This window comes from Pleuronectes platessa, chromosome 6 (assembly GCF_947347685.1).
Source record: "Pleuronectes platessa chromosome 6, fPlePla1.1, whole genome shotgun sequence".
Taxonomy (NCBI): Eukaryota; Metazoa; Chordata; class Actinopteri; order Pleuronectiformes; family Pleuronectidae; genus Pleuronectes; species Pleuronectes platessa.
The window spans coordinates 28092912-28104110 of NC_070631.1; the positions used below are offsets into that span (position 1 = coordinate 28092912).

The 11199-nt window shown below is 38.5% G+C and overlaps 1 protein-coding gene across 1 annotated transcript; it reads left to right on the top strand.

Annotated features, from left to right (window-relative positions):
• Positions 1–3449: 3449 nt before the first annotated feature.
• On the top strand, positions 3450–10765 carry LOC128442622 (troponin C, slow skeletal and cardiac muscles). The gene is made up of 6 exons (XM_053425176.1): positions 3450–3593; positions 4489–4519; positions 9475–9621; positions 9809–9923; positions 10219–10355; positions 10507–10765. The coding sequence occupies exons 1-6, from the start codon at positions 3570–3572 to the stop codon at positions 10536–10538; spliced, it is 486 nt and encodes a 161-aa protein (XP_053281151.1). The 5' UTR covers positions 3450–3569; the 3' UTR covers positions 10539–10765.
• Positions 10766–11199: the final 434 nt, after the last annotated feature.

An 11199-nucleotide genomic window follows, 5' to 3' on the forward strand; every position in this document is an offset into this window, starting at 1 on the left:
TAAAACCCTAAACTAAAGGCTACATCCAGTTTAGTGAAACATCACCCGTCCAAAAGTATTTTCCAGTTCAGTTCGCCAGGTCTTGTTAGTAAACTACAGATTCATAACCTTGTGGCAACTTATATTGTATACTGAACTTAAAAACATTTACTACTTCGTGAGTAAATGTAATGTAATTTTTTTTTCTGAGGGTATCCCCAGTCTGCTGGAGTGGCTCATTAGCATGGTCACAGTATATCCCATACTATCCCTGTAATCATGATCAGCACCTTTGTCAGGCTCCAAAATGTCCCTGTTGAAGATGTAGAGGAGGAAAAGATGGTTGATTATGAAACACTCAATTCCTTCACCTCTGGTGACTTAAGAAAGATGGAGTACCATATGGTCTGCTGCACTTCAAATGCCCTCTTCACCAAACACCTTGACCTGGAAAACCTTGTATTTAATCTTGCCAAACAGGGATACGCTCCGTCATCAATGATGACCTATGTACATAAAGTTGGTGCAGATGCAGCTAAGGACCCTTGCATCAGAGCCAGGGAAGCGAACATTAACATCCAGGAAGTGACCCTTATAGTCAAGGATGGTTTGAAATTGGATGGAGTGAAACTGTTGGTGTCTAAAGCAGTTCATCGCAAACAGAGGTGGTTCAATCCAGACAGGACACCGACCAGTGCACCCTGAAAGCCGGAGAACCAGACATCTGCTGGAACCCAGCCACAGAATCTGACCCTCCTGCACAGACTTGCAGAGGATATTTATGATTTTTAGTCTTTGTTGACTATTTATTTATTACTGATGACTACTCGTAGAATTAGTCTCTTAAGGGATTTCCATTTTCTTTACTTTGCCCACCAGATACCTATTTGTTTATGTATATGTATCAAACCAATTTCTAAAGCTGCCACATAATAGCAGGTGCAACGACCTCTCCTGAATATGTAGCTTTGCAACAGATTTATGACCACAGTGCTTTTTTTACCCTCCCTACTGGTAGAGGTCTTGTATTTCTAGTCAAGGACAGATGTTCAAAATAGCCGGTGTATTGTCAGCTGAGAGACAGCTGACTCCACTCCACATAAAAGAGATTAAATAAATAAAGATTATTTATAGTTATGAAAATGTAACATTTTTATTACCTTCAATTTGTCAACCTATGCTGCCCTTTAAAATGCTCTATTATGGAGGGCTGATATGTTTTAGCTGAAATGGATATGAGTGACCTAACAAGCATTCTGTTTGCCATCCATTTGCTGATATGTTGCCCTGTTAGTTCTGAATTTAGTTTGACTGATGAATACATTGGATGATGCATAGCTATATGCAGATATGTTAGTTTCAATATATGCCATTTAAGTGAAAGTGAATGTGAGTACAAAACATATGATTAAGAGAATTTGTGCAGTTACACATTATTGGCATTACATGCAATTACATCGACAAGATAATTTTTAAATTGCATCGGGTTCACTATCCTTTGATTTCAAAATGTCAGGGGTCACTATCAGAAAAGTTTGTTATTAAATGTTAGCTCATAAATAGCATCTGTGTCACAAGTCATGGAATGTATCCTTTAGAGGCTGCATTAGAAGACAGGTCACAGCAGCATGACTAGGTTCCTTGAACTGCTAAGAAATGCATCCTTTCATTCATTTTTGTTTTAGTTTTTCCTTACTCTTAAGGGTGAAGGGCAGAGGATGTTTCATCTTGTTAAAGCCCTATGAAACAAATTGTGAATTGTGAATATGGGCTATAAAAATATAATTTGATTGATTGATTCCCAAACAGGGATTCAATGGGTGGATTATTTGTGGGCCAACCTATTACAGGAATGATTCTGTGGTGACACTCTCTCCAAATCAGATGTCATCATAATAACTCCCCTCAGTACAAGCAACATTACCAGTCTCTAGGTGGGTCACCTTATCTAATAAAGTCTATAAAGAGGCCTGAAATCTAGGTGTTATGTTTGACTCTGATTTATCGTTTGATTCTCAGGTGACCGAAGTGGTGCTGTTCTGCTTTGTCCATATGAGAAAGTTGAAGAAGATCACCTCTTTCCTGTCCTCCACAGACTTAGAAAAGGTCATCCACGCTTTTATTTCTTCTTGGCACATCTATTGCAACGCACTTTATTCTGGTAAGCATCAGTAAGCAAAATATTGAAATACTACAGTTAATTAAAAAATCTGCTGCCAGGCTTTTAATGTCCACTAAGAGAAGTGACCACATTGTGCACATTGATTTTACTGCTTGTTTTTAAAGCCCTGAGTGGCCACGCTTCAGTCTATCTATATACGTGACTTACTAAGCCCCTATCAGTCTGAACGCTGCCTGAGATCCTCCAACGGAGCCCTGTTAACAGTTCCAAAATATCTACTGGTCACTAAAGGTGACCAGGCCTTTGCTATGCTGACACCATAACTTTTGAACTCCATGCCTGGAAATGTCAGGCAGGCAACCTCACTATCTTTTCTTGAAAGTATATGCTTGTGTGCTGCCTCCTGGAATACCTTTAACTTGATCAAGGAATCCCTTGAGAACACTGTCCGGTGCAAGTTTTTTTTTGTCCATGGCTTAGGCTTGTGTCCATTGCAGAAAAATACAAGATGAAAAATTAGCTTTGCTGTCAATTTTAACTGTCAAACACTTGTCAGTGATTGATAGAGCAGTCAGTCCTTACTTGTACTTATAAAGTAAATGCACACGTGGATTGTGTTGCTGCCACAGGAGCACATGAAAAAAACTTTTTATAAGGAGTTGCATTTTCCATATTTTATGAGGATGAAAAGTTCATCTGCTTGGCCAAAAGTGCATAGTCTATACTAACAACAATCTCATAAATCACCTTAAAGGGATGGTTCACCCCTCAAAAATGTTTCACTCATAATGTACTCACCACTATGACAACGAAGGGGTGGGTGAAGTGTTTGAGTCCACAAAAAACTTTTGGTGTTTCAGAGGTAAACAGCGTTGCAGCCAAATCAAAAACAATTTCAGTAACTGGCGGCCACTTCTTCAAACAGAAAAAAACTACTGAAATACCCGATATTAAAATTTGACTAAAAACTGCGTAATTTACACCATATATCATGACAGCCCCTATAAACCCCCTATAAAAGTAAACACACTACATGGGCACAGTGGAATATGAGGAGACAGATGCAAGGATCTTAATTGTGACCAGGGCTCTGTGTTAGGGACCATCTGCCCTTGTCAAATTAACTCCCCAAGGAGAGATGTCAGGGTTTACAGTAACCTAAATCATGTCTACCTTCATACAAACCATCAAACTCAATCTATGAATAAATTTAAGTATCATCGCAAACAGTATGAAGTAATAACTAAGAACAGCCTATTGTCTAGTGCCTTCCGTTGTACCTATTTATAGATCTCTCCCTCTCTGTCTGTCTCTGTCTCTCTCTTTATCACCCCTTGAATTTTGAGGGATGAGTCAAGAGCTTTTTTAGTACCACAGTCACCCACAGTCCAGATACAAGCATTTGTATTGTATCTGTGTGCACCAGTACATTCAGTCGTGTGTCAGACTCAACAACAGATCAGCAGCCATGGATGATGTATATAAAGCAGCGGTGAGTACAGAATATGCCAAGTGTAATATGCAATATTATTTTTCTAGATTATGTAATTTCTAAAGCATACAATGATCACTAAGCCTTTGGATTTATGTTATCCTTGAATTTTCTTCCTCGTAGAAGTTGCTCAAGATACAGAGGTCACATCCTTGTGGTCCTCCTAACCCCTTAAGGATTACATTCAACGTAAACTTTTTAGAAAAAACAACAATATTAGGATTCATTTTTATATTTTCTTATTCTATAAATATTTTTTATAAATCATATTATTATTAGTGTAAGAGAGCTTTGAAATTGTGATGCAGAACATTTTCTAGAAAACTATTGCTTGTGATTATTTGCAACAGTAACAAACTGGAATTTATTATAACTTTTTATATGTTTCTTATATTATAAAATATACAACTATATATATACAAATAGCAATATTGTATTATATATATATTTACAAATAGCAATATTGTAAAAAATAAGAAGATATATATATCTTCTTATTTTTTTGTAAAAAAAATGCATAATTAGTATGTCTGAAAGCCGAAAAACAGGTGTTTTTACAAGTTGTAGGGCTTTTATGACACTGAAACTATAGTTGTGAAAAGCCCAGTGACCACAGGAACAGGCGGCTTTATTTAGGTCACATTGCTGTGCCTGACAATAAGAACAAACAGTTCAGGGAGCAAAGAGAAGGGACAGCTGATGGCTATTAAAACAAATGGGTGTCACCTGATACCAACCACTCCCATAGTAGTGTAACATTGCCGTCCCACTGCGCTGAGAATAGTACAGAATTGAAGTGATCAGTGTAGTTGCTGAGTTGAAGTTGTATTTACTGTGAAGTGGTAAAATAATAACTGATATATACAATGTTCATCGTCATTCTTCTTTCTTTCAGGTTGAAAATTTGACAGAGGAACAAAAAAATGGTGAGGAAACTACTATTGCTATTTGATACTGTTTTGTATCTATATTTACCAATATCTGTTCAGTTGTACAAATTAAAACATTATCAACAAGTATGACTTTAGTGTGGTGTCAAGAACAAGACAAGGCTGAAGTTACATTAAACAGCTTTAGTTAACACTCAACAGTTGCCATCTGGCATTCTCTTTCTCTCTATATTGGTCTCAACTAGTACTTATTCTCTTCTTCTATAACAGTGCCACCTAGCGGTATGAAGGAGTAGACATTTAAATGATATATCCATTTCTCTCTGCAAAAGATTACACTCTCTGATCAAACAGGTGCTAGTAGGAAAGAGAAGGTCAGCTTTAAATCGAATCTTATTACAGCAAGGCAAGACTATAATTGTCTTAACTAATTAATAGAAATGGACACTCTCTTTTGGTGCTATTAGCATAACTAGAGCAATGGACAAAAATAGCTTTACATAAGACACATTAAACATATAACAATGTAAACATGCGCAATTTCTTCACTTTCAAAAGTGTCAAGTGCATTACCATTAATTCTTCAAACTGTATTAACCAAATCAACAGCAACAACAACTACATTGCAACTATCTCAGCTTCTTATATCATGGTAGAAGTTATGGCCTGCAGAAGTTATGGTTCAGGTTGCAGAGGGAAGATGAGCAAGGTGGGAGGTGCTCCAGTTCTCTTTCTCACAGTTTCTGGGGAGTGAATCTGGGGTGTGCTTGTGCACATGCACTGGGGAAGACTTTTGACATAAGAATGCATTTTTCTGTTAAAAAGGGTGAGGTAAAAGTTGTAGCATGTGGTGTTACATGGTACATGGTACCTGGAGCCAGTTTATTACAGTCTCTCTCCATGGATGTGACTGTTGGATTGCAGATTGAATACAGAGGACACGATGGAACCTAAAAATTTACAGCTGGGTGGTTATCTGCTGTTCTCCCATGAGTTATCCCTAAGTCATGCAGGAGACAACACGTTAAGACAATATTATTTTCTGGGCTACTATGACGACTAAAGACAGCAGCTAGGAAATGTGTAGTCCTCAGTGGTGGCACTATGTTAAAAGGCAAGATCAGACTATTTCAAATTGTAGTCGGCGTTCAGCGTTAAAGGGTCCAACAATGTACAGACCAAGTTTTCTTCCATGACCCATCAGCCATTGAGACAGGCTGCAGCGGTGCATGGTGAGTATGGGCTGTTTAGTTGAAAGACTAGCAGAGTAAAGCATCATCCCCGGAGGTATGACTTCCACTTGTATGCATCCCCCACAGTTAAGTGCCCTTTTTTCGACCGTGGAATATTTCTGTTCCATTTCAGTCAAAGTGCAGGAAGCCAAAGCCACAGGTTTCTCTGTGCCATCAGGCCTTACTTGTACAAAGACAGCACACAGTCGTCTCCATGGTTACTATGGTGGATCTATGGTCACTTTGTGACATCCACAAATCTATACTTTGCGGATGCTGCAGTTGTCCCTGAGTTTAATAATGCCTAAAGTTTTGCATCATATTAATAAATTAACAGTTAAGACTATCAACTTTCCTCACATTCTGATGGTACGAATGAATACTTTTTACTCGCCTCCACCTTTAAATCTGACCCCTAATTATTTCAGGCACTGTCCTCTCTATCACACTCACTGTGTTTATTGCAGCTGCAAAAGGTTGCTTTGGTTTTATCAGTGATACCACTGCTGTGGCTTCAAATTAACATATTCCTCATATACATCTCAAACACGATGGGAAGCTGTGGCCGAGGAGGTAGAGCGGTTTGTTCCAAGTCTTCCCTGTTCTGCGCTCCCAAAGTGTTCTTGGGCAACTTACTGAATCCCTAATTGTCCCTGATGGCTGTTCTAGGGGTGAAGGGTGATATTTTATGAAAAAAAGTACTATACATAGATGCAAAGTATGAATTTGTGTGTGAATGGGAGAGTGGCAAAACTATAAAGCCCATACTCATCGATAAAAAATGTGTTCATAGGGCTTAACAAGGTGCGTCATCCTCTCCACAAGATTAAAGAAAATATACCCAAAAATATATATATTAACAGGGGATAAAAACGTAAAGATCTCTTAGAGAGTCACATTTGAGGGATCCCTCTCTCAGGATGGACAGAAGTGTATTTGAACACATCAACATAATTACAATATTTATGACATATTGAAAGGTGTGTCATTGTTTAATGTATTGACACACCAGAAAATGTCTAATAGAAAGGAAGGTAGCAGCAATGAAAAGTGAAATGGAGGCAAGTAATGGCAGATGTTAGTAGGCATATTGTAAATTAAGCAGTCTTGTTGTAATCTTACGATATTACCATAATGTTTTAATGGTGCGACGCCAGGGAGCTAGTTCATTTTGGTCTGATGATGAGCAAACTATTATGAATGAACATGAGGTAGCATAATGTGTTCATTTTATAATCATTGTAAATATTTGAAAGAGTGCTGACAATGTTTTTAATAAAAGACATCAGAGAGTTTTGTATTAATTTTGGGTGCATTGCACTGCCTAGTGGTGGAGGCACCACTAGGCATTGCATTGCATGGCGCAACGCCATGCGCAGCGCGCCATGCAATGCACCAGATATTATTATTCCGTGGTGCTTCTTATGCTTACTTCCTCATCCATCTTTATTTCGGCACGCTTCTCCTCCCACAAATTTTGTCGCACAATCACGAGACCTGTAAATAAACCTGCGGAATTACGTAGAATAGTGTGCTATTATTTTTATAAGAATTTAGTCTAACAGATCGCTCAAAGATCGCGATAACGTGGCCGAAAACGTAGAATGGGAGATTTGAAATATTTGAGGTGTTGAGACTGTTTCCTTCGCAGACATTTCACTCTCAAATCTCTCGGACATGTGCTTATATACGCCACGAGAAATCGAGGAATTATTTCCGGAAACATCTCTCATTGGAGACCCATGTTATTTTCGAAGATATTTCTGAAAAGATTAAAACAGAAAAATAAAACTTAAATTGCTCCTACGGCTCCATTCCATAGCTCTCACGAAAAAAACATATCTGGTTGTAGTGTCAAGCCTTGTGATTCTCAAAATGTTTTCATTTTCCAGATAGGAATTATAGTTTTTGAGTAACAAGTATTTGTTTGATGACGGCGTTAGAGTGTGAAAAAATGTCTCTTCCATTAAAACTAATGACAATTTTAGGAGGAAAATTTATGAAATGAGAAGTACGCTTCTAAACTGCTCGTACGGCCTAATTTTTTGACTTTCAACAATAATGTAGATATGTTCTTGTTCGTCCAAACCTTGTGATTCTCACTGTGTTTTTATTTCTCTGAGTTATAGATTTTGAATTAGAGCATTTTGTTCGGGACCTTCTCCTCAGGTCCAATCTGTCACTGTCTCTGTGTCACAGCTGCATCGTTAGTGAAGTCACACAAACTGAGGAGGGGGGCCAGAGGGGTTAAGGGGAAAATGGGATCTATTTATAAACTATCTCAGCAACTACTATAGGTGATGCAGTCAGTAGGGCAGAGGGACAGTGACCCAGCGGTGGTGGGTTCAAGTCCCAGTACTTAAACAGCTTTTTTTCTTTGTCTTTCACGGGGGTACTGTTGAACTCTTTAAATAAACAACTGTCAATGATTTTGAAAGACAATGTGATTGGCTCTTCATCAGATTCCTGTATTAGTGTGTATGAAGTGATAGTGATAGCGCCACCTAGTGGTCAGTGTGAAGATGAAGTTTTATCAATCACACCCAAAATCCTGTCACATGATCAGAGCCCTGACCTGATCAAGTCAAGATTATTACTGCATACACACTAATAGTTATAGCGCCACCTAGTGGTCGGTGTGAAAATGAAGTTTGTGCAATCTTTCCCAAATTGAACACACTTCATCAGTTTCCAGACCTGAACAGATATGTTAGTGCGTATGCAGTGATAGTGATAGCGCCACCTAGTGGTCAGTGTGGAAATGAAGTTTGAGCAATCGCCGCCAAAATCCTGTCACATGATCAGTGCCCTGTCCTGAAGAGACCTTTGAGTGTGTATGCAGTGTAAGCGATAGCGCCACCCGCTGATCAAGTCTCTCTCTCTCTTAAACCATTCTCGATATCTCTCTCTCTATTTCTCTCTCTCTATGGGTCTCTCTCTGAAACTGGTCCATTTTCTCTCTCTCTCTCACTCTCTCTCTCTGGGTCTCTCTCTGAAACTGGACCATTCTCTCTCTCTCTCTCACTCTCTCTCTCTGGGTCTCTCTCTGAAACTGGACCATTCTCTCTCTCTCTCTCTCTCTCTCTCTCTCTCTCTCTCTCTCTCTCTTTACCCCAAAAAAACAAAAGTCTCTTTTCGAGCCAGCAAAATTCTAGGCACCCATTCGAAATTTCTCGGCAGGGGAAATTTTCTAGTTTATCTTTATCATTACACAGTCTTCTTATGGTATTCTGTATTCCGAGCTGCAGTGAGAGAATAAGGCAGTTAAAGCATTATCACTGTCAGAGATCCTGTCGGGAAATCAAATAAGCTTCTGTGTGATAAATTCACCCTTCTCACATTTGAGGGCACACATGAAAAGCGTGGAAAAGAAAAATGGTCCATTCATTTAAATATCTGCAGATCTTTATCAGTTCTCACTTTACCACTTGTCACCTCAAACTCATTCGTCTCAAATCATGTAGGAATGATGACTCTGGTTTTCTAGTAATCTAACTGGACAGTATTGTCATGAGTTGAATCTGAAGTTACTTCAAGAACCGCATATCCTGCTCTGTAGTACACGCCTCAGGTGTAAAGATGTTCCTAATAAAGGCGTCAGTGAATATATTATTTAAAATTAAACTCTTGGTTTAGATACTTCGGTCCAATGGGTTTCTAAAGCCTGTTTCTCTGTAGATATGTAAACTTTTGTACATGTTTGTTGTTATTAGTAAATATCTCATTGTCAGAGAGTAACACTTGCTGTGTCTCTTCTAGAGTTCAAGGCTGCATTTGACATCTTCATCCAGGATGCAGAGGATGGCTGCATAAGCACCAAAGAGTTGGGGAAGGTGATGAGAATGTTGGGACAGAACCCCACTCCTGAAGAATTACAGGAGATGATTGACGAGGTGGATGAGGATGGTATGTCATCATCTTTCAATGAATCACATCACAGCACGAAATACATCAGAAGCATTTTTGTTTCATGGATTGGAATAAATTGATTTACCACATGGAGGCGGAAAACTGGATCTTGAGAGATTAAATCACTTAACATACAATATTGAGATTTTCAGTCTTAATCATATCATATCATGTATATTCACAGGCAGTGGCACAGTTGATTTTGATGAGTTCCTGGTTATGATGGTCCGCTGCATGAAGGAGGAGAGCAAAGGAAAATCAGAGGAGGAGTTGGCTGAACTTTTCCGCATGTTTGACAAGTAAGTTTCTCTTCATTGTCTGTTCGCACCATGCAGAGCCTTCATAAAATTCATAGGAGTTCTACTATATAAAATAAATCTGTGTTGACGCCCATTAGTAGATTTACAGATGATGTTTGAAATGTAACTAAAGTCAAACAGAACTATCTTGACTTCAGGTAACAACCCAAACTTCACTTGATCAGGTTGTTACCATGTTAGAAATAAATTGTTCACACTGTACACAGGGTTAACAGGTTTCAACTCAGCAAACATTCCAAATGAGTATTAGCTGATTCCTTTATTTTTTGTTGAGGAATGGAGATGGCTACATAGACTTAGAGGAGCTGAAGACCATGCTGGAGTCTACTGGAGAAACCATCACGGAAGACGATATTGAGGAGCTGATGAAGGATGGAGACAAAAACAATGATGGCAAAATTGATTATGACGGTACGTTAACAAGCACATTAGAGGCACAACTGTCATTGTCACCATCTGTCTTACAAACAATGCTCATATGCATGTCCTTTATTCATATATCAAATGTCATTTTTTAAATTGACTTTGTGGGTCATTGTTCCCTCATTGTTCTCTTTGACAGAATTTCTGGAGTTCATGAAAGGTGTGGAATAAAGGATTAATCCGAAGTCCTTACAATGCACCATGTTCACTCTTTGACATCATCATCTCAGGCAATTTTCTGAAGACAAGCTTTAGTCTTCTTATAAATTTTCAAACCACACACCTGTCCTCACCAGTACACAACTACCCTAACTACTGAGTCAAACAACTCCAAGGCACTGAAGGTTTGTCTTGCACTGATATAAAGGCTATTTTCAATTAAAAGATGTTCACATTTGTGTATTTTTTCTGTCATAATAACCAAACCCCAATATGTTCATACAATGTCAATCTTGAGAAAAATAACTAAATATACTGATAACACAATCATAGGAATTTTATATTGAAGATCCGAACTCCTTTAAATCTGATGCCATATTAGGTGATTTTTGTAGAGGGTTGGTTTTAAATAAGTACTTGCTAGAGATGCCCGGATTGACTCTGACGACATCCACAGGTATGCTGGCCTCATATGCCAATCACCCACTCATGGGAACGGGATGAATAAAACAGGGCCACAAGACACTGAGTTTGTTTTTTACTAACAAGTCCTGAAGAACTGAACTGAAGAAGCCTCTTGGATGAAACGTTTTTCTTAATCACATGATTAGTTATACAGGCTACATCAGAGTCGGTGCTTAAAGTGTAGACAAACACACCATTTACATTAATG

Excerpts from the sequence above, each read along its gene's own strand:
- LOC128442622 (XM_053425176.1), top strand. The coding sequence starts at position 3,570 with ATGGATGATGTATATAAAGCAGCG. Across the intron at positions 3,594-4,488 it reads ATGATGTATATAAAGCAGCG|GTTGAAAATTTGACAGAGGA; the intron begins GTGAGTACAGAA and ends TCTTTCTTTCAG. Across the intron at positions 9,622-9,808 it reads TGACGAGGTGGATGAGGATG|GCAGTGGCACAGTTGATTTT; the intron begins GTATGTCATCAT and ends GTATATTCACAG.